We start from the raw sequence: 24,679 nt of genomic DNA on the forward strand, positions 1-24,679 counted from the left end.
GCAAGCGCAAAATGTAAAATACATAGACTAAAGGTAGGTTATAGATAGGCTATTGGGAAATGTGCGCGCCCACACACACACACACACACACACACACACACACACACATGCGCGCGCGTGCTCAGTCCTCCACCCCCTTCTCTCTCTCTCTCTCTCTCTCTCTCTCTCTCTCTCTCTCTCTCTCTCTCTCTCTTACTCACTCACTCACACACACTCACTCGTGTTTCACCCTCACACCTCAACAGCAGCGTGCAAATAAACACACACACATACACGCACGCATACACTCACACACACACTCACACACTCACACACAAACACACACACACTCACATTTCTGCATCCTGTATTTTTTTATGCACCGGGAACCGGGCGCTTTATAAGCGGTCGTGGATTATGATGCCAGTTTTTATATCAGCGGAATATTGGCCTCTTCCTCGGCTCCAGCTGTGAATAGCAGTGTGTCGCGTGTTTTTATTTTTTTTTTATTTTTTAATGTTTTAGATTAATTTCTTATTTGGTTCCTCGTTACTTCTGAGCGCCGAGAGACCGCCGAGACGCAAAGCCTACGTTCAATGCCGTTGGAACATGTCCTATGTTCCCTTTCAAGGTAAGACAGAGCAGATATTTCATATTTTTCTGTCATCGACTGCATGTTTCTTTTCTGTCCTCTTCCCCCGTTCCTCACCATCCTCTCTCTCTCTCTCTCTCTCTCTCGCTCTCTCTCTCAGTCTCTCTCTCTCAGTCTCTCTCTCTCTCTCTCTCTGTCAGTCTCTCTCTCTCTCTATCTCTCAGGCACTATCATATGCAATAGGCATATCTAAAAGCACCATAGCCGACAGGTGCATAGAGATAGCCCTAGAGTGCCTTCTAGATAGATGCCCACACACGCACACGAGCAATGCAAGCACAAAACACACACGGATCCATCCGGCTCAGCGTGTGTCCGTATCGACCTGTGCATGCGGCAATTATAGTATCGTAATAAGGTATGCATGTGTACTGGTGTAACAGTCTACTCCTGCAAGTGTATTCCTGCGTTTGAGAGCAGCTGCACAGCCCTGTTGGAAAACGTCATAATATTCCTAAAATATTCTTATAATAATCCTGTGGTGTCATAGAGTACATATAGTACTCACAAGGAGTTTACAGCTACAAGATAGTAGTTGTTTGATGTGTTATCTCTGCTGCTCATATATTATGGAGTTTATACTGCCCTTATATGGTTTTACTATATTTGTTGGTGTAATATGCCTATAATAGTATTATAGCCACTCTCAGCGTAGTATAGGGAGTTTAGAGTGTCCTTTTAATATTCAATTATATTTTTATAGCCTATGCTATTCATGAAATACTCCTTCAGGGACTTTTTCCTGACAGAGACGTTTTCTGTGGTGTAGTATCTTATGAAATATGTTTGGGATTCTGTCAATAGCTTGAATGGACTGTATCCTGCCTCCTGTATGCAAAAACTTTGGCCCACTAAAATATGTAGATGACCAGAATGAGAGGCTACTTCATTCTTGCTGGTCTTTTATTCCCCCCATACTCGAGTGTGAGTGGGTGAAAGGCGCTTCAGTGTACGGGAAAGGCAGATTTCCCTTGGTATCATTGCACTGCAACTGTGACTAATGCTATATGTGAGCAGGCGTGCTGCAGTGAGCTGCCTCACATCTATCCAGTCGAAACGTTCAATTTGCAATGTGTGTGCGTGTATGTGTTTGTGTGTGTGTGTGTGTGTGTGTGTGTGTGTGTGTGTTTGATTTGAGGGTCTAATTTGGAAAAAAAAAAAAAAAAAAGCGAGGTCCTCAAACATGATGGCCGGAGTCAGACCGGAGTGAGACAGAGTGAGATGAAACGCCCAGCGCAAAGTTTGGAGGCATCGTGAAGGATTTGAGGGTGTCGTGGTTTGTGTGAGTATCTGTTATCAGGGGAGGGTAGACGTAAAAAATTTGGGGATGGGGAGGAACTGGATGTGTGTGAGTAGATGTATGAACAGAGAGATAAGGAGAGCGGTGTGTGTAGCCAGTGTGTGGGTTCAGGAGAGAGTGGAGGTGTGCTGCATGTGACTGCTAGGGTGAGAAAGAGGGATGGTGTATGTGTGGCTACAAGCACACACTCACAGACCTGTAAGCCCTTGTAGAACAATATGTATGCCTCCAAAATGGAGACTAATCTCGACCTGAAAAACTCAACTCTCAGCTCTTGGACTTCACCATGACCCCGGAGTCATCATCTGAGCTGCACATGAAAAGAAAGACCAAATTTAACTGTGGCATCGTGCTCGGCTCCTTTTCAATCTGTTTTTTTTTTTTTTTTTTTTTTTTTTTATCACCTCTGAGCAAAGCAGATAATGACCAAAATGCCCTCTTGTGCAAGTGTAGCTGTAGAAGTTGGTTGCATAATGATGGTGAGATGCTTTACCACTGTGTTTGTGTGTGTGTGTATGTGTGTGTGTGTGTGTGTGTGTGTGTGTGTGTGTGTGTGTGTGTGCAAGCCTACTCTGGGAATCATTGCCAGGAAATTGTGAGCACAGTGCTGCACCTTCCAACCTGCCAGCGATGGCACTGAGTACTCCTTTTCTGTGATCATACAGTGGCGTTTCATTTTAGACATTGTTTTCAGAGCTAAGCAGTGTTTAGTCTTATCCAATTTGGTACAACTGCTGAAGGTTTAGCCGTAGCTGGATTGTGAGGCGTATCAGTATTAAAATACACTAACATGTGGTGAGGTTATACAGTTTTAACTACCTTATGCAGCAGTTTTATAAAAAATTATACCCTAAATGGAGATTTTACTCATATACTTGTGTATTTTCTTGCATTATGTATTGTATATTCTTATTTATATCAGAATTTCCAAAAGTCCCCAGCTATTTATATATGTACATGTTTAAAATCAGATAAGCAAAATGCATTAATATGTATCAGTACCAAACCTATTGCTATTGGTGTCACTTAACAGAAAATGTATAAATTGAGGAAAATCATTTATCAAGTTGTAGCAGTTCTGCTTTTCTCTGTTTTATATCATTGTTAATTGAATATCTTTTAGTTTAACATTGTTCGTTGGGCAAAATAAGCAATCTCAAGACAACACCTAGGCTTTCAGAAATTTTGATGTGCACTTTTCACTCTTTACTGTTATTTTATCGACCAAATAATTAATATGAAAAATAATCAATAATGAAAATAACCATTAGTTAAAGACCCTTTTATGTTTTTGGCCAACCAGCTCAGTGCACTCTGAGATATACTCTTTCCATCTCCTCTGTCTACCTATACATTAGAAGCTCCATGGTTACTCAAAGTGATTATGTAACACTGTGTGATATTTATTGCTGCACAGTGACTCAACATCTAGAGATAAAATATGTGGTAAGACGGCTGATATTAGTGTGACATTGATTTGTGATGAGATATAGATCTACATAACGGGATTGGGGGGGGGGGGACCCTTAAACGATCTTGCAGATGTATTGGAGCCCACGTTGACGAGTGTGTTAAGCTAATGTACCAGGCAAGCCATTTGCAGTCATGCCAAGTACTGGCTCACATGAACAGGCAGTTAGTGGGAGGCAGGCAGCAGCAACAGCAGCAGCAGAGATGGGCCTTCCTATCTTGGCTAAATCTTTTTCCTCCCTCATTCGCTCTCTTAAACTCACACCTCCTTTCAGTCTATCTCTTTTCTCCTTCTTTCTCTTGCTCTCTCCTCCACTGTGGTCGACCCCCCCTCATGTTGAACCACCCACCCACACACACACGTATACTACACACACACATGCTCTTCTACCCCCTCACCGTCTCCTCTTTCTCCCTGTTTTCCCTCTCCTACAATGGCAGTATCCATGAGTACAGATGGACACTATGGAGGCAAGCAGCCGGCTGGCTGAGCTATCCCTGGCCTTGTCGATTTTACAGTAGTTTGATACAGCAGCTCCTGTCAAGCATGGCCATAGTTAAAGAGACAGCACACCACCAATGCACTGCAGCACTCCTCCTCTCCCTCCTTCTCTTTCCCTCTCTTTCTCCCATGTGACATAAGGGACTGTCTTACACCCCTCCACTACTCAGGCTGTGCCAAGAACCATCATCTGTTAGGCTATTACTGTACTGTATGCGCGAGATTCATCTAGCCCTGTGCACTAGATGATCTGTCAAAAGAGAGAGCCCATTCATTCTCCAGTGGGGCGCTGAGTGTGTTGGAGATGCATTTGCGGCGGCTTTTTCAAGTGTTGTTTCGAATTAGCGGCAGAGTCGACCAGTGATGAGCATTCAGGAGAAGTGATTTGCTTTTAATCACACATGTAGGGCTGAATTCTCCAGCTGGAGAGCTTCTCGGTTGGTGTTGACAGATCTTTAGAGATCTGATGTTTCACGAATCAAAGAACCCCCTGTCCAAGTTCAGGGACGTTTTAAATTTGCTGGCCGAATCCCCTCTAGATGTGGGAAGTCAGCACTTTTAAATGTCAACCCAGACTGTGCCTTCAGCTTTTTCAAGTATCCCCAAAGCTTTCCAGTCAAAGGGAGGCAATGATGTCAAGATATTGAGGAAATATCATTCATGTCATTATTCTGGCCCGCAGGTAAGAAGTCAATCATAGTTCAACAGGTCGTCATTTGAATGCAGTCACATAATATTTTACATATTCATCAGCGTGTACAGAGATCTAATCAATTAGCACACAGAGTAGTGCAGTCGCTTACTAAACTTGTTTAAATGCGTATTATCTGGCAGACACTTCAGGGTCTTTGATACTCTGGGGGTCAATCAATAGCAGACCTCAGCAGCATAAAATAGGGACTGTGACCATGTAGACCCATTGATAATCAACCAAGTGGAAGTACTGGTGCCATAAGTCAGATCTGCACATGATGTGACATTTTATGGGAGGTGTATCTTCGATCACCTTTGGGACCTTTTGTATTCTGGGACCCAAAAATATATTACGTCATCTGCATATTGTGTGAGGCAGGCAGATTTTATGGTCTTGCAAAGGCAAGAATTTCTTACTTCGTGGAGTATATGTGGATGGCTCCACATGGTTTATTTTTGGCAAAGAATAAATTAGCCTTCAGTCCAGATGTGTCGTCACTCTCTCTGTCTTTTTGTTCAGTATCAATAGATTAAGTCTTCCGCTGATCCTCTTTTCTCATTTTTCCTATCTGTCACCCAACACTAAACTAGCTTTAGTAAAGAATGCCCAGACCCTTTTCCTCTAAGAGCTTTCAGTGCTTTAGTGATACTGGGGGAATCTACACGGGGGCTGCTGAACCGAGTCGCTGGGAGGAGTGGCTTTTTAGATTCAGCTACACTTTGGGTGGGTGGGTAATTCAATTCTACTGCAAAGCCAGAGTAGAATGACTCAATGGGTTTGTGTGGCGAGAATACCTCGGCTTTTGATTGATCTTGTCAGGATTCACTCACAGCAAAAAGGTCAGGATGAGCTGCCTCCTCTCTCCTGAGCCAATCAGAGTTCTGCCAATCTGGGATAATGATCTCCCTCTGGAAATGGTTGGCTCATAAGGTTTGCAGGCATGATGTCATCCAATCCCATGGATGCCTGTGATTCAGAACTGTGAATTTAGCCAAATACCCTAGGCAGTGTGAGAAGTTACTGTACATATGTCAGTAGTATGAGTCATGGGGTGACCAATGGAAGGAATATTTGTTTAAAGATGAATTTATGGCGTGAAGGGATCTTATTAAGTCCTTCATATACGTTGAGGTTTACTTAAGATTATACCTGCAGTTTCCTTTTCAAATGATTTAATTGTAAGATTTTGAGCTTTTGAGTCTCTTTTTTTCTACATTTGTATTGCCCACATTTTCACTTAAACCAATTCAGAGCTACAACGATTAGCTAATGGATTTGTCGATAGACAGAAAATTAATTGGTAACTATTTTAATAATTGATTCATTCTTTCTGTCATTTTTCAAGCAAAATGCCCAATATCTTTTGGTTCCGGCTTCTCATATGTGACAATTTGCTGTTTTTCTTCATCATACCATATGACAGTGAATGTAATTTGACTGAAATTTGGACTGTAAAGGTGGTTGTATACTCCTTCAGACATGCTTGTTGGACACTGGAAATGCCCATTAAACTTCTTCCCCCCGCACCATTTCAACGACAGATAAGGGGGAGCTGTGCGCGGCTATTCTTGTAACTTTCTGAAACGGACAAGCTGACTTTCACCCCCCACAGTGATTGGCTGGCAGTGTGGAGGTGAGAAAGGAGCCAGGGTTTGACCTTCTCCCTCTTGCTCTCCTTTTTCATTCTTGACGCAAGTATTTATGACACCTGAAAGGCGACGCTTCCAGGAGACGCTGTCTGAAAAAATGCACCATTATTCCCGTATTTAAATGATATTGCGCGTCCACAGTCCACCTCCCCTCTCTGTGACGGTTGGCTTTTCTCCGCCTTTGAGTGCGGCCGTTCGGAACAACTATAAACGCATTTGATTTCCGACGAGGTCAGTCAACATGTGGCAAGAACCGGCACTGAGCAATCATATAGCAACCTCAGGGCTTCTGAATGTGAATTCCATTGTGAACGACATTTTTTTTTAAACATTTCATAGACTAAGTGATTAATTGAGAAAATAATCAGCAGATTAATCACCAATTTCTCACATGAAAGTTTTCAAAGTGAAATGATTTCACAGAGTGTGCTTTTTGCTAAGTAATAAGTAATGTAATTAAGGTAACTTACTTCAGTGGAATATATACAGCAATACACAACTGACAAAGCCCATATCAATAACATAGTGCATAATTAATATGTACAGTACACGGGGCGGTCATTTCCTTTGACATGCATGCTCATGCTTCTCCTAGTAGCTCGAGGGCCAGTAAAATAAAGGCTGCTACCACAGGCTGTAAAATAATGGCCTCTGAAATTAATAGAAAAAAAAACATCTCTGTGCACTGAAGCCTGAAGCTGGATTAAACATCAGTGTCAGGCTATCAATCTCTGAATGAGGAATTGAGTGCTTTCTGCTCAGTCTAGTATTCAGCATGCTACACCACACTGAACAAGACTATACTGCACTTTTGGGGTGTTTAATCAGGCACCTGTAGAGCAATTCCTTTCAGACATTTTTCTATTTTTACCTCATCGTGTTTGTGTGTGTGTGTTTGTCTGTATATACTTTTCTGAATTTTGTATTTTTGTGTTTTTACAATGCATGTTTGGTTGTGTGTCTGATGCTGAGATGCTGCTTCTCTCCGCTGAACTGAGAGAAACAGCCATATCAGTTCATGGAAATTATTGTACCAGCTCAATTGAACCAAGCCTCCATTCAACTCTGGAATAAGTGTGAAACATATGACCATCAACAATGGGCATGTCCATGGAACAGTACATTTTATGCCTCAAATTAGGACATTTTTGTATTTGCTCATGTTACGGCAAGTAAATAATTTCATACATCATGTTGTAAAAACACAATTAAAGTTATCAGCTCTCTGCAACATTTTCATTTTTTGTAATCAAATACATCAATGTGAAGAGCTCTGTTCTAAAATTACAGTATTTTTTTTTTAGAGAAGAGGCAATTTTGGGCACACTGCCATGGCAACACGTAAAAATTGTGGTGTGACTGGTAAAATATCAATGAATATTTTATTTGTACTCAATAATTACACAGGATGTTAGAATGAAAGCATTTCCATGACAAAACTGTCAAATATATCTGAGAATAACTTGAAAATAAAGGGATTGCCATTTTCAGGAAATGTCACTGTTGTGTGTGCTAGCAGTTCCTGTTTAGTTTCAACTTCTTGTGAGATGCTGTAGATCTGTATGGCTCGCAAGACAAAATTCATACTTGAGAGTGCACACAACAGGGAGTTCAATTAGACAATTAATCGATTGGTCGAGTGAGACAAAATCATTAAAATCTGCAATGATTTTGATAATAAATTGATGAATATGCCATCTTTTAAGCAAAAATGCCAAATAAGTCTCTTCAATGTGAGGCTTTGCTGCTTCTCTTTTAATCCATTGTAAATTGAGGTTTGGTAAATTTGGATTTTAGATTATCCAACACATTGGACATTGGACTTTTGAAGATGTCACCTTGGGTTCTTGGATATTGTGGAGGGGATTTTTCACTATTTCACTTTTTTTTATTAAACGATTAATTAAGAAAAAAGAAAATTGATAAAAATCTGTTAGTTGCAGCTTTATTCACCGCACAGAATTACTTTTACAGAGTTACTATGTGCATTTTCTGCATCCAAGTCTGTCCTGAGCCAACACATCCATAAATTTAAGTGGTGACTGTAAAGGTCTACTCATTTCCAAAAACAGTATTCCACAGCATTTGATGTGGTCATGGAAAGAACCACAACAGGTTTGGTAGTTTAGTGGTTTACACTATCGCCTCACAGCAAGAAGACCCAGGTTTGATCCCTGGCTCTTCCTGTGCAGAGTTTGCACGTTTGTGTGGGTTTTCTGTGGTTTCCTCCCACATTGCAAAGATGTGCAAGTCAGGCAGGATGGAGACTCCAAATTGCCTGTAGGTATGAATGTGAGTGTGAGTGGATGTCTGCCTATCTGTGTTCAACCTGTGAAGGACTGGCGACCTGCCCAGTGTCCTGCCATCCGCCCAGTGCATGCTGGGATAGGCTGTAGCCCCAGGTATGCCAGAAAAGGATTAGGTGGGAAGAGAAATGGAATGAATAAATGATTAACCTGATGCATCTTTATTTGCATTAAAATATCCAGTGAAGAAATAAAAAACCATTATGTGGATTTTTGAGATTATCAGCGTCCATGCTAAAGTCCTTTGCCTGAAATTGACTTTAAAGACCAGTAAACCATGTCAGTGTGTGTTATAAGAGGCAGCCAGCAGTAATCTGTGCATGCGATAAACAAAGTGCAGCAAAGCTAAAGGTGCACCTGATAAAAAAATGTAAACTAACTGCTTCTCTTCATCATCATTGCAGCTTTATGGATGCCAGTTGCTTCAGCATTAGACTAGATTCACTTTTATAGTACATTCAGGTCAATAAAATAACTGAAAAGTGTTGGGGTGAGAGCACTGATAGGAAGAAGGGGTCACCAACAGTACGGCTGCTCTGTAAAGGCAAAGCTGCATATTTTAGCTTTATTTGTAGCCGTATTCTACAGCGATTAAGTTGTTTCCCTCTGATATCCAGTATAATTATTGAAAAGTGGCGTGATTGCTAAATGAGACAAATTAATGCTATACTTGTTTTTTCTTTGGTAAAAGAAAGACATGACTATTTAAATATCATCAACATGAACAGAGAGTAACTATTATGTGTCAAACACGAACTTCAGTGACTCCCCGTCCTTTATAAAGTAACATACTTTGATTTATTTTCATCATTAATCATTTTCTAACTGAGATGTCATTTTGTCCAGCTTGTTGGATATCTGATTTGGGTATGAAACTCTTTTTATGCTTATGTTGTGCAGACCCCAACATTTCAAAGCACTGTATTACCATTTGAAAGGTTTTACAACCAGATGAGTTTTTTTCTCAAAGATTATGTAGGTTGTACCTCGATTTCAGATGTAGATTAGACCAATTTGTTATGTGAGTTTCACAAAACCGGTTGTGTTCACTATATTTGTGTGCATGCCCATGTGTGTGCCTGTGTGTTTGTGTCTGTGTGTGTGTGTATTCATGTGATTGTGTGTAATATTTGTGTAGTAGTGTTTTACCTCCACTCAAAGGACCTCATGAAGGTTAGCAGGCTCACTCAACAGCTGATGATAAATTTAGCCTCCTTTTCACACAGTCCCACACACACAATTTGAGTATTTTTCTACTGTATCAGACCACATCCAGGCATGTTACTGCATTGGAGAGATGTGCCATTATTTGAAGGTATTAATTATCAGAATGAGGGGTGTTTGTAATGACATTATTTTTGTGAAATAATTCCAATTTTGTGTGCAAGGAAGAAATGTTAATTTTAATATTTGATGTCTTGTGTAGTGGTGAGTTTTCCTGGATGGTACTGAACAACAGAATAAAAAAGACTCTGTTGCTTTTGATTAACAGCGCTGTCAAACAGGTAGGAATGGATGGTGATGAGAAGAGCTTGCAGGATGCCAAAACCACACTTTTAATTTTGTGTTCTCACTTCACTCTCACGTTTAAATTTGGAAGTTGCAAGCCCCAACTCAAGACCATCAAATATGTACGAGTGCCATTTAAGAACAGAAGAAAACAAACATTATCATCCCAAAGAGCTCTGCGTGAAAGAGGCCATTTTTGGCAAAAGTAATGATTTTTATAATCTGGAGGAGAATGTTCTGAGCTGTTAAAATTGCTATTTTTATGGCCAGAAGTGATTCTCTCACAGATAGAAATGCAGCACCTCCTGCACCTCTTTTGCAAGAGGTCTGAAGTTACATCAAAATGAGCTCCTCTGATCATTTTTTTTTTTTCTTGCAGCATTTGCACATACAGCGAATGTGCAAACCACATTACTGAAATGTTCTAACTGCTCTCAGCTCTGACACATGCTGACATTATTTGTGGGTGAGAGGTTGCCCTACAGATGTTACAATCCGAGGAGTTTGCCACCACATCATGACCCCCAGGTCCTGGAGCCTGGCTTTATGTAACATGGGCAATGGGATGGAAAATCAACATATGACAGAACTGTGTGCTACTATGGGTTGTTTTCTTTCACAGGGTATAATGTGTTTGTACTCAAGATGGTCAAAGAATACTTGAAGTGGCAGATTTTGCACATCTGCTAGTATAAAGGTGGAAAATATAATTCTGGTATAAATAAAATATAGATGGTGTACAGTGTCAAATGGTGGTAATTTCCAAACGATGTACTGCAGCGCTAACATATTGTTCAGTCAGCATTTTACAGCTGGTGTAACATTGCTACAGCTGTGTTGTCGTGTGAAGTTTAATTAATTTACTTTTAGGTCTGGGAGAAACACATAAAGGTAGTCATTTATCAGACTATGCAAAATTATGGCTGTAGTAGCCCTGTGGGAATTTAAAAAGGAATAATTTCAGAAAGAACTATGACAAAATATGGCTGTATGAGATTCTGGGTTTTGACCACAGACACCATAAAGAATGAAAAACAAAAGTTTGCATTGATCTGAGACAGAAAGTATTCTCGGGATGTCAGTTTGTGTCTAGCTCTTGTTCGCTTGTCTGTTTTCATCAGCAGTGTCTGCAGGCCACTGTCACTTTAGCTAGCCGAATATATCAGTAAAAAAAATCAGTGAAAAAAAATCATCTGATATGATAACAGGACTCTATTATCTGACTGGTTTGTGAGGAATGGGTTTGTGTCTGATCTTTCAAGTGATGTCATCACCTCACCTCTTGAGTAAAGTCACAGAGGCGAGAAGAAAGAGTTAATGGAGGATGGAGTTAATACACTGAAGGGAGACAAGAAGAGCTGACTTGCATAAACTGAATGCCAAGCTGTCCCCCAAAGACAGAGCATGCACTTTGTACAAATTCAGTAATCTTCCAGCATATGCTCATTCTTGGACTGTATTTCTGTTGTAATGCAAAAGAAAGCAGGAAATCACAAAACAATGTAAGCCAATGAATACATTTATGGAGTTCCTGATTATGCTGGGGTTTGGCTCGATAGTTTATATCTTGCAATTTATGAGTGAATTTTTTAAACCTTTATTTATCCAGGGAAAGTTTGCTGAGTGTGCCCCGCCTGCTCCTTTTAAGCAACCTCCTGCTTCTCATTCATATAGTTACACATTCAGGCATTCCTCAGGTGATTACTGAGCAGCTCTGCTGGAACTGCTCGGGTTTAGTTGCTTTGCCCAGTGGCACCTTGATGATTGTTGTGGAGGGACAGGAGAACATCTGTTATTTACGGTACTCACCAAGAATTTTCCCAGCAGGCTCACAGATTTGAACCGGAAAAACTTTTAGTCATAAGCTGACCCTCCAGGGAGGGGACACTGTTATATATTTACTTAACGTACAATGAATTTGGTGTAAAGATATGAACTGATGGCATCTGGCAGGAATGGCTGCCGCGCACTGGGAGCCTGCTGCTTATGTCTTGTTTATAGCGAAGGCGATCGTGCTTCCATTGGAGGTATATGTCCGTTCACATTAACGGCAGAGCAAAACGGTTGGAGAAGCCTGAGGTGAGCTCTCGGGGAGCTGGCGGTGACATAACTTCATAGTGTCTGACATCATCGGTAACAGTAATGGGACTGAGTGAATGGGTTCACGGTGACATGAGTCAACAACCAGGGGTAACTGATGTCTCACACTCCTGTATGCTATATATTGCTGAATTAACAGTTATTTTATTCACAGTTTATTCAAGTTCACTTTAAAGAAATGTGTATCAACTTTAAATGAATTGTGTTGTATATTATTATGATAATATGGATCACTGATTAACCATTTAAGTAATTTTATTAAGCTAAAGGAAAGCAATAAACAAAAGAAGCAACATGAAGATGTCATCTTGGAACTTGTAAATGCTGACGGTCATTTTCACCCGTTTCTTACATTTTATTGACCGAACAATTAATTGATTAATTGTGAAAACGGTGGACTCAATCAATAATGAATAATAAAAACAGTCATTAGTCACAGCCCTACAGTAGATGATATCAATCTATCAAATCAATTAAACTGTATTTGTATAGCACCTTTAGTACACGTCAATGCAGTTTAAAGTGCTTTACAAGTGACTGACAAACTAATATGACTGCAGAGTGATAAATAAATAAATAAATAGTCCAGTAATGAAGATACTAATAAAAATATATAGATATAACATTAAAATGTGAAAAAATGATGAGCTAAATAAATAAAAGCAATAAAATGGATAATAGACTATGAAAAACTATTGAAGATAAAAGCAATAAAAGATGAAACCCAAATATTGTGTCACACCCTGTCGTACAAATTGATATTATGGAGCAATTTTTTATTTTGCCGAACAGATTTGCCATATTATGATAAACTGATATTGGAAGAGTATTAACATCAATTTATTGATTTTTAACCGTATTTTATCTACTTTAACCTGGTATCAACTGAACACAAATACACAGATACACACACAAATACAAGAAACTCCTTAATCCTGGGGCTGCACACAAAAAGGCTGCTGAGAGCAACAACCGGAAATAAATAATTTGTGAGTGTGATGAAACAAACATGGGGCTCTTTTTGCATTTCATATTTCCTGAGATGATTCAAATACCCTCACACTGTTTCTCTAATTAAAAATGAAAGGTCATGAATTACAGTACTTATGTGAAGGTGGCTGCAGAGGACCTTCTTTTTTTTTCCAGCTTCAGCATTTGTTGTTAAGCTCAACATTGTGTTCTGGCAACTGATCTGCTGCTCTTTACCCATTCATGTAATTGGTAGGTGTGTGTGTGTGTGTGTGTGAGAGAGAGAGAGAGAGAGAGAGACAGAAAGAGAGAGAGAGAGAGTCTACCTGAATATCTGTGTGTTTGTAAATGTCAGAGTATCTCATATAGTTTTTTGATTGTGCGCCTGTCAATGTGTGCTCATGTGTCTACTCCCCTGGGTGTACGTGAGTGAATGTTCATTTTGTGTAGAAAATGGGAACACCTGCTCTTTCCGTGAAGTAGACAGATGAATCATTAAACCTTATTAATTTCATCTGCTACAACAAATAATCTTCAACCATGACAGAGCGTAGATGTCAACTGAAGCAGAGGAGATAGGTTAAAGAGGTTGAGGCTCAGCATCAGCAAGAGGCTCCTGATAGTTTACATCTGTGTGTGTGTGTGTGTGTGCTTCATGCACCATGTACTTGCTGAAAAGTGAGCTGTGAAGAATGAACAAATGTGTTATCCCCGCTAGGAGATGTGTGCGAGAAAACATACTCCGACGGGTCTGAAGGCCCTGTAGTTAATGAGTGAAAGTACAGTGATGGTATGCCATGTAGTCATGAATATCTAAGAACTTTGGAGTGGAAGCTGTCTAAACAGTCTGGTTAATGTCTTAGAAGACATTAAAGTTCTCCAGGTCTGAGTAGACACGGATGCCTTTTGTTGTGGATGTGCACTCAACCTCTGCTGCACCTTAAACGTGCCTCTAGGGTCTTTTCAGATTACAACGAAAGCGGGAACACCAGAAGGATCCTAAATGGACAACCCAGATGGTTCCTCCATGAATGTCTTAACATATCCAAAATATTCAAAGAACCATATATGCATTTTTTTTTTTGTTAGGAAACTCTGATCTCAAAATGACCTTTGATGAATCCTTTGATTTATAGCCTACAAAATTACCATGATGGCTGGCTGATATTGACAAAATAATAAAATTTAACTATATCCTTGATTTTTGGTGATAAATCAAAATAAATAAAAGCTCTCTGGAGTGGCTGGCCAACATCCTTAAAGAGCAATTTTAACAGCAGCTAAAAATCTTGTTTTTGCTGACCTCCAGTGGTTTAACATCTCACCTTGCTGCAGTGATGTATAAGTGTACTTCAGGGTGTGTCGGTACACTGTGACATCCCTGTAGGGTGTGGTTACAGGTGCAACTGAGCCACAACCATCAGTGATGCTGAGTGTGGTGAGAGATGCAACACACTTTCAACTGCACTTCACAATCAACAAACAAGCGATCATCAGTTCTTTATTATTTAAGTGAAATCAGTCTAACAAAAATAATATTTATGTCCAGTTTGGGTTTATAGTCACGTCTGACTTGAGCACCATTCATGTTCAATGTACATCTCACAATAATGTATTTGAATCTTCAAGAGACTACGGAATTGACATTATTACCATTTTAACAGTGGAAAGCTGGTCAAATTGATAAAAAAAAAGCACTCAGCAAGCACTCAGCACAGAAAGCCAGTCCACACATAATAATAAGTCCTGGCACACTTTATTCAGAATGCTCCCAATAGGTGAATTAAATCAAGTCCATCGACGTTTCAGCTCATGGGATCAAAATGTTAGCAGAATTAATGCAATGTACACTATCTGTCTATGAGGTGCATGCTGAACACAGTGTGCAGCTCTTATCTAAAGCATCCTGCCAGTGAAGAAATGCTGGCTGCTCACTCAGCTGAGAGAGGGGCCAGGTGGAACGAACGATGTTGGTCCTATGGTCTCTTCATCTCGCTGCTGCCAAACAAACGAGGGTTTGATAGAAATGGGCTTCTGAAAGATAATACTCATATTTTTATACTGAAGCTGCAGCAGATAGGTGATAGTTTGTAGCTGCAACAGATAGGTGATAGTTTGTACCGACATTCAGGGTTGTAACATTAGATTTTTATGCCAAACAAAAAAAGATAAGTTCTTAGAGCCAGATTTTCCTTTCATTCAATTTTTTTTTGCTCACAAGCCTGCGTCGATTTTATGTCTGATTTACTAAGACAGCAGCTAATTATGTAATCAGAGATTCAGACCGACTTATAGGCAGACTGTCAGAGTGAAGGAGAGCTTACAAAGTGCAGTTCAGACTAGATTCGAAATGTACTTTTGTTGTAATAAAAATACTTATCATTGATGAAGTGCATTTCAAAACACTGATTCAGGTTATATATAATTAAACTGAAAAGAGTATAGCACACTATGATTATAATAATTAAGTAAAATATATTTTTTAAAGCTTTGTAAAATTAATTTAATTCTCAAGGAATTACCAACAAATTCCCTGCACAGCCACAACTCTGTCTGCACTTTGTTCAGGTTTATAAAATGTAGTCAGATTTTGGTTAGAAGGTCAGATCTTGTGTCCATTTAGACATTTATTTCTGCCCTCTTTTTTTTTTATTTTTAACAAGCTGTTATTTTTTTGCTTTCGAACTAATCCAGTGCAGCCCTACTGAACACTTTTTGTATGTTCACCATTTGTGTGTGCTGTTACTGAGATTTCTACAGAGGTACAGGTTAAACTTCCAGACTGGTGCACCTGTTAAATAAATCACACGTATTTTTAGTTGCAGAATGTGTTATAAAGGAGATGCAAAAGATTTTGTAAATCAGGTCATCAGTGCAATTCTATTCTCGTCAGGTTTTTAACAGTATTTAGATTTGGGGTTAGTTAACTGTTGAATCCAGACTAATGATTTTTTTTTTTTTTTTTTTTTAGGTTGGCAGTTCCTTCAGGCAAAGTGACCCACCTAAATTTTTCAGTGAAAGTAAATACTTTGCTTACATATAATATCAGCTATGCAGAATTAAAATGAATTGAGTCATTTTACAAGACATACTGGTGAGTTAAATCAACAATTAAGATAAAAAATGTAATGTCTGTATTACACAATCTTTGGGTTGCTATAGTAAGGGAGGATCCTCAATCATAGAGGTTACTGTTATTACTTGTTGATGTTTCAGCAGAACAATTTATTGTTGTGACCCTGAAAGGCACCCAATTAAATGAATGGAAGGTGGGTCAAGATACACAGCGGCACAACTGGTTCGCTAATAAATGTGACATGGACTTATGTTGACTTTAAATGAAAGTGGATGATGTATGTATTATCTTCTTTCCCTGGAGAGCTTAATCAGTGACAATCTAAGTCTGTTTTGATAACAAAATCTTTTTGGCCTCTTTAAACTTAATGAAACATGTAATAATGTACATTCATTCTTTAATAGGAAGTTTCACAAACAACTCCTATTATTATGAGTTTATTTGAACGCCCCCAGTTTCTCTGTCTGCCAGTCAGCTGTTTGTCAGACGGTGCTGAGACAACATGAGTTAAGGTGTGTTATGAGTGAGAAGTTTCAGCGACAACCCTTTGGGTAATAAGACAATGACACAGTTCCTAGTCTATCTCTGGATTGAGGACAGATGACTATAATTGTTCTTTATCTCTTAGGGACAGCTTGGCTCGACCCGCTTTCAATCACTGTGGTGACACCAAAGAGAGAAACAAAAACACACAGGGGTCAGGGCACAAAGAGCATGACTTGCAAGTGCAATAACAGTGTTATAATTCAGACTGCCTCATTGCTTGAACTGCAGAAGAAAATATAGTATCACACATGCAGAACAGAGATTGAACATCCAATATATACAATATAGTGTGTGGATAAAGGGGTCCAACAGGTGTGAAGCAGTACCACTCGTAGCATTTGAACACACAGGTACAATACAAAAAGATAAATGAGTGTGAGGGGTAACCTAGCTAAGTAGCAAAAAAAGTTTATTCTTTTATTAAATGAAAACACTAAAAATGTGAGATTGATTTTGAATTAATCCACCATCCTAACATTTATCCGGTGAGGTCAGCGGGATAGCTATTCAGCTTCTGTTGATACCTTAAGTAGATACCATTGACTATGGCTTTGAATTTAGAAGTTCAGCTACAATAACGGCCAACTAGAGCACATCAGTATAAATAAATGGGGTCTGTTTTTCATGAATTAATGACACAAAGCATGTTGAGTGCATCAAAGTGCAGGGACACATGGCAACTTTTGTTGTTGCTACATCTGCACTGCAGTCAGTAAAACAGTGGGATTAGAAGGAAAATGTCATCACCAGTTGTGATAGGAGCTCAGTGCACCACAGCACTCTGACAATGTCATGATAGGAGGTTTAGAATATCTGGCACCATAAATTCAATTACCACGGGAGGAGATAACATATTGGCTTACTGCACCATGTTGGTCTTGTCCAAGGCGAACCCAGTGTATATAATGGCTCAATGATATTGGGTGAGAAGCCAAACAGAACCAGCGGCAGTTTGACTAGAGGACAGGGGCATCTATAAACCTCTCCCTGACATCAATAGTTATGCTCTCTCTATCTCTTCTCTGTGCTTTATGGCTCCTGCCGATTTCAGCAACAAGAAAATTGCTGCAAGTTATTTTGTCTTGCTTTAGGGACTTCTATCAAGTCAATTTATTATTTGTTGCAAACAAATCATGCATAGAAAGAGTTTGTAAGAGAGTTGGCAACCCTGGATTCGAAACAATATTTAACAGTTATATTGCCATAATAATGGCATTTCAAGGTTGGAATACGTTATGTGGTGAGTTAATGAGGTTTGGGAATGTGTCTTTGTTTCAGCACATAGTCTTCAATATGCAAATACACAAAAACACACATACCCAAGCACACACTGTCAAAAATTGTGGGTTCCCACAGGCAGAGTCCTGCCCAGGTCCAATTTATGGAACCGGCACGTTACCCGGGATTATATCTAAATCAAATCCGGAGCAGACCCAAGTACCCCGTAAGTAAAAAGATAAGCAACATAATCGTTCATTTAAGAGTGCTTTATTTTAACTTGTGCAATTTGTCAGCAGCGTAAGGTTTAATGTCTGATGGCATTGCTTAAATTAGAATATAAAAACACACACATCAGCAAATTTCACTGGTGGAGATTTGTGTTCTTGGAAAGTATCTATCGATTGACGGAGCACCTGTGCTCCTGCAGCTGCTGAAGTGCTCCCTTAGCGACGATGTGCCTAGTTTGCGGCTATCAATAGCTAATACTTTTTGGCACTTGTTACAAGCAGCAAAACCACTCACCATGTTATTCTCACAGTGTCTGATCACACCAAATTTCTCCCATACGTCCGACTTGACCTCTGATGATGTGTTGTCCGCAATTTTATATTTCAATACTGGCGTTTTGTTTTCAGCTTCTCCTTCTCTGATGTGCTAGCTGCTAGCCTACATCGCTGTTTCATCAGTGACTTTCTGTTACTTGACTGGATGTGAATTAATGGGTGAAAGGTTGTGTTTTGCGCTTTCAAAAGAAAACAATTCATGCCAACTAATTGGGCTTGATAAGATTCAGCTGGTTTAGATTTTAAAAAACAACCTGCTGCCTTATTTTCAATTCTGTTTTATTTGATTTTTTTCATTCTCCTGTCAGTTTCACATTTTGTTCATTTTTACCTGTAAGCGTGAATTAATATAAATATTATTTTTACCTGTTACACATACTTTTTGAGGGTTACCTGTCGTGCAGGACTCCGCTCGCAGGTATTTTTCCCAAGAAATGGGAGCAGATTTTGGTGAGAAATTCAGGGATCTCAATTCCCAGCATTCAACACTAATGCATGTTGGCAAGGAAAAAAACTCAAGCATAACAGATCGTATTTTTTCTGTTAGCAGCAGCTATCCCGGGCTTCATAGTACAGTAGCTCTACTGGGTGTTGTGGCCTCCAGTGCAGCTCTGCCTCTTAGAAAAGCTAATATTACTAAAACGCATAATCGTGTGTATTTCTGAACTTTGGGGTGCCAAAAAGTAGCTTTATAATATGTGTATTGTCTTTACAGTAGAAGCAGCAGCAGTATACAACTAGTTTAAATGAGCCATCAGACATTAGTACTCTTCAGTGGTTGCCGCTGAACATAAAATTGAAGAGAATTTAAAACATTATGCGGTGTTACTTGATATATTTCCATGTGAGCAGGCACACACACACACGCACACACACTCCAAGCTCACTTTGTCCCCATTCATCTCTTTTTCCCCCCTCTCAGCACATTGAATATCACCTTCACAGCCAGGTGGAGAGGCAGTACTACACTTCTGAATGAAGCAGGTGCATGGAGAGATGTCCAGCATCTCATTTCCCCCCACAGTGTTTATTTATTCACACTCTGAGTGAAGAGGGCCTTAAAGAGCAACCTGGAGAGTTTCTTTTGTAGCCCGTTAGACTGTTTAGAGCAAAATGCAAGAGAGATCGAAAGTCGGAGAGAGATAAAAAGATGGTGGACTGGGGAGTTATGGGAGTGAGGGGGCGTAAGAGTAAAAATCACAGCTACTACTACTACTATGACATGCACAAATTAATCTCGGAAAAAAATGTTTTTACTTCTTCTTGAAGACTTTTTCATGAGGAAGTTATGCGATAAAAAGTGAATAATGACTTGATTACGACATGGACTTGGCATGAACAACCCACAATGTGTTGTTCGGCGTAGGCGTGTAACGGCACAAAAGCAGCCTGGACACTGAAGTCTTTACATACCTGCTCACCATGACCTCACAGAAATATCTCATGAATGGTTGCTTATTCTGTTTTTTATGACCATTAGCTTTTATATTATAGTGTTGTATGTCATGTTGTTTTTGTCCTTTAGATGAATGCATTATATATATAGGCAACATTGGCAGAGACAAACTTTTTTTTCCTCATGGATGTGTTTATCGACAGGCAGGAAACGCTTCAACCTACATGCCTGATGGGAAATTCAAGGCTTTACTTTTGTCAAGATTTACGTGACATTTTGATGGAGACGTATCTAGAATAGGAGAGTTATAGTTAAAAGACGTCGGGTAAGTGAAAGAGAGATGCGAACAGAGAATGAGGGAGAGAGTGTGAGCGAAAGAGAGAAGCAAAGAGAGTTGTGGGAGTGAGTGTAAGCGAGTGGGAGACTGAGAGCGAGAGAGCGGTAGAGAGGGAGATTGTGTGAGAAGGCTACTGTGCAGCTAAAACAGGCAAACCCAACTTTGCTATTGGCCAAAGCCTGAATGGCCTCAAGCTGTTCCTGTCATTCATCTGTATTTATTTGCAACTTGAGTGTGACTCCGACCCATTCAGAATCTTAGGGGAAATCCTCTCCACATTGAAATGTAAAAGACAAACTCTCTTTTAACATAAGAGTTTTCAGTTCCTAAAACATTTTCATTGATTTTTACAATGAAATCCAACATTTTTGCCTTGTTTTTTTTTTTTTGCATAGTTTCAATTTAAGCCTTTGGCATGTTTTTGCCGCATGGAATATTGTCAAGGTTTGCTCAAAGGTTTTTCTTAGTTGCATTCAGATTCATTCAAGTATATGCAAATGAATGACTGGGACATCTTGAGGTCACAGTTGTCTTTCCACACAAGTGATGAACATGGATGAACAGCAATGTACCAAAGTTGAACAGATGGAGCCGTTTATATTTATTGTTTATTGTGTAGTTATTATTAGATTATTAGTTAATCCTTACATGTGTGCCTACATGTGTTTGTCTTTGTTAATGCCAAATCGAGTTTGTCTGCTTATTTAAAGAGTTTGAATATGTATTTGGCATCGAGATCAAGGCGTGTTTAGAGAAAGAAGGTAAAGGCCACATAGAAGACGAGAGAGATTAAAAATCAGGTGGATGATTTTGAATTCGGAGAGACAGAGAAAACATCACAGAGATCTAGAAGTAAAAATAGAATAAGCGAGTGTGAGAGAAGATGGAGGAGTGAGAGGGGAACAGGAGAGAGGTGAATGGTAAAAATGTGATTGTAGAACAGATAAATTTGTGTTTTAATCCCAGATAGGGGAATATCGAGGATGAAAGGATTGAAGAGTGACAGTTTGCAATGCAAAGAGGAGGGGGGTGAAAGGCACAGAGGTAGAGATAAAAGGTTTTTTTTGGGGGGGGTAAGAGGAGTATGAATGAGAAGGCTACATCTAGGAAGAAGCAGAGAGAGGGAGCCAGAGAGCGAAGGGGTGGAGGGCAGAGAAACAGATGGGCAGAAGGAGGAGGGGAGAGATAGATGGGAAAGGGGAGGGGGGGGTTGAGAAGAGGCTGCCAGGAGTTAGTGCAGAAAGTTGGACTTCATTGGGATTCATGGCGGGATGATGGCCACATCGATCCCTCCCTCCCGCTTTAGACATATTGCATTTTGGTTTTTTATCTCCGAAGTCAGCTCATGTACAGAGCTGACACCTACAGTATATCTGTAGACCCCAGGTTTCCCATTATGATAGGTCCAGATTTTTTTCCCAGTCCATCATAATACAATGTGCACATGCCATGTACATTGAATGAGTTATTGGCTGCTGTCCATACTGGCCATGAAGCAATCCTTTCGTAGTGCAATTCTAAAAGATTGGGCCCGAAACCCACTGTCCTTGTTCTGTGAAAAAAAGTTCACCTGACGCTGAAATGAGGGTTCAGCAGTCTGTGTTAGCCCAATGAATTTGGTATCCTCCGAAACAATCAAAAAGGTTTTTTTTGTGCCAAATCCCCTTTTTGTGTTTCCTCAGACAGTATTTCACATGTCCTGGTTGTTGCATATAGGATTGTTGCCTGGACAAAATACTAGACTGGCTATCTGAGACAGCTGAAATTACATATTAGCCTTGGTTGAACTTAGAGATCCCTTTGAGACGTGTACCCCCTCGAGACAAGGTTTTTCCACACACACAAAAACATCCAATTATCTAATTTAAATCCTGAAAATTACATCTCCTCCTTCTCCCTCACTGAAAAATGCAAATATGCAATTATTGTTTATTTCAAAAGATTAACTGCTAGACATGTCTCTTACTTTACTGAAAGTCCATTCTCATTGTGCGTACACTGCAGGCTTCAGGTTTCCACATCGCGCTTGTGTAAGTCGCATACTGGAACATAATAAGCTTCCAAACTAGTGGTGTGATGTCACAAATAATGCTCAAAGTCCCACCCCTTAAACTCAGATTTTTGATGAGCACAGACAAACTTTCCAACCTTCAGAAGATTAATATTTCTAGTGTCAAAGTCTGCACATACATCATTCTGCACAGTGAGGCTCAAACATCCAACTGATGTAACAATAAGCAAAACACATTTTTGAGTAGAGGGGGACTTTAGGACTTCATTTTTGCACAGAATGTGAACCGTGGATTTTGTTCCCCATTTTGTAAGGTGTCGCTATGCTTGTTAGATTATTGAATGACACCTGAAACCCCCTCATCCCACACCTTCCTGTTGTCGTAATTGAAAGGGCTGTGTCTTATAATTTCTGTTACTTTCTGAAACTGACGATACATCGATCCGTGCCCACGTCACACAGCGATTAGCCAGGTGTGTGGAGGTGAGGAAGCCTGTCGGAATCAAACTTCTCTCTCAAGCTCTCTTTTTTCCATTCTTCCCAAAGATACTGTACTATTTGGACCAGGTGTAAGCACTCCTGCTTTTAGATGTGTTTGGACTACACATTATATGAAGTAGTTGTTAACCCTTTCCAGCATACCCAGGACTTTACAGTGTAGTTGCGTTTGGGAGGCTTCATGGCCAATATGGAAGGAAGAATGATTACAGCAATCAGTGGCCTTGTCAATGTACATATGGCACGTGAATATTGTATTAAAACAGACTTGAAAAAATCTGAACCTATCCAAGATATGGCTATTGTGAATGTAAAAACACAGATTAATTCCTGTGGCACGATACATTGACGGTATATTTGGTACCTTTTGATGTGTTTGACAATGTTGCAGAGCTTGGATTACTGCATACATACTCAGTGCCAACTTACGCTCACGGTATGTGTGTATATATAGTTAGAGATGGAAAGAGAAAAGGAGAGGGGGAGGGATGGAGAGACAGAAACAGAGAGAGTAAGAGAGTGAGAGGGAGGTTCAAGTCAGTATTTCATGGATGGCTGTGTTGCTATGGGAACAAGATGTGGGCTCCCTATTCCCAAAAAAGTGTCCTCCTTCCTTCCTCCCTTCCTTCCCTTTTTCCCTCTCTCTGTCTCTCATCACTTCATTTCTCTCTCTTCTTCTATCTCGGCATCCACAGCATCTACACCTCTCTCTCCTCTTCCCTTTCCCCCCCGATCACATCCCAACACATGCCTCCTCTCTCAATCTCTCGTCCTCCCCTCAGTCATCCATCCTTTCCCCGCCCACTCATTCACCTTTCTCTCTGTCCATACCCTTCCTCTCCTCCTCCTTACTCTTCCCCCCATTTTTCTTCTCTCTCTGTCTCTCTGTCCTCCCCTCTCTGTCTCTCTTTCCATCCCTGTTTTTCCCTGTCTCTCTGATCCCTCTGTCTCTTTAACACTCACTTATATTCTATTCTTTTCTCGGTTGTCATGGCAATAGGCTGGGGGCGTGAGGGAGCGAGCGCGAGCAAGCGAGCGGGAGTGGGTGTTTCGGAAGTGACATCTCTTGGGCAGTAACCTTGTTTCCTGTGTGGTGGAGTTGGGGGCGGATTCAAGGCGCTAGCAGTGCAGCAACAGTGACGCCGTGTGGACGCTTTGGGTGAGCAATGGGGAACCCGGGACGCGCTGTGCGAGGGCTGGGTGAATGATCTGATAGGTGAGAATACTCTCTCTCCATCTCTCCCACTCGCTCTGTCACACACACATACACACATGTACCTACACGCACACACACACACACACCTTTATCCCCATCCTCCCCCCTTCTCATCTAACATTTCTCCTTCATGAGTGAAGAGGATTCATTATAGTAGGTGAAATTAAAAAGGGATCAAAGCTTTTGCCGGGATTCACACAGCAGGTTGAGTGTATGAGAAGAGCAGCTTTTTACATATCTTTTTGTCTTAGTCTAAACGGAGAACCACACACATTTCCTTACATTATAGTGGCAGCTGGTGAGTGTGCAAGACCTTTTTTGCTTAAAAGGTCATGACTAAAGTGATAAGGAACAACATTTTTATTACAGAAGCCTGATGTTTTAGCTCTGCTGTAACCTAAAGAGAATTTAAAATACCTGGAAAAGTGGTATAGTATGGAGAGGAAGTACAGTTCTGCCTGCATCCAGCAGACATGAAGGAACACTATCATCAATTTTAAATTGTGTTTCTGTATACCTGACATATTTAAGTCTCATAAATCTCTCCTTTTAGCTCTATTTTGGTTTCCACCAACTCATGGGAAAAATATCTGGTTCTTTAGCTCACTACGTGTTTGACTGTCTTTACCTGCTATTGTAGTCACTAACTTTGTCTGTCTGCCATTTGGTGCTGGGCAGGTAACAT

General features: G+C 40.2%; 1 protein-coding gene across 1 annotated transcript in view; it reads left to right on the forward strand.

The window, feature by feature from the left end:
• The first annotated feature begins 205 nt into the window (after positions 1 to 205).
• syngap1b (synaptic Ras GTPase activating protein 1b) overlaps positions 206 to 24,679 on the forward strand; it is a 132,179-nt gene continuing 107,705 nt past the window's right edge. The window contains exon 1 of the mRNA XM_067600700.1: positions 206 to 610. Coding sequence (XP_067456801.1) covers positions 589 to 610 — 22 coding nt within the window. The 5' untranslated portion in view covers positions 206 to 588. The remainder of the gene's footprint in view (positions 611 to 24,679) is intronic.

Source organism: Thunnus thynnus, chromosome 10, assembly GCF_963924715.1.
Source record: "Thunnus thynnus chromosome 10, fThuThy2.1, whole genome shotgun sequence".
Taxonomy (NCBI): domain Eukaryota; kingdom Metazoa; phylum Chordata; class Actinopteri; order Scombriformes; family Scombridae; genus Thunnus; species Thunnus thynnus.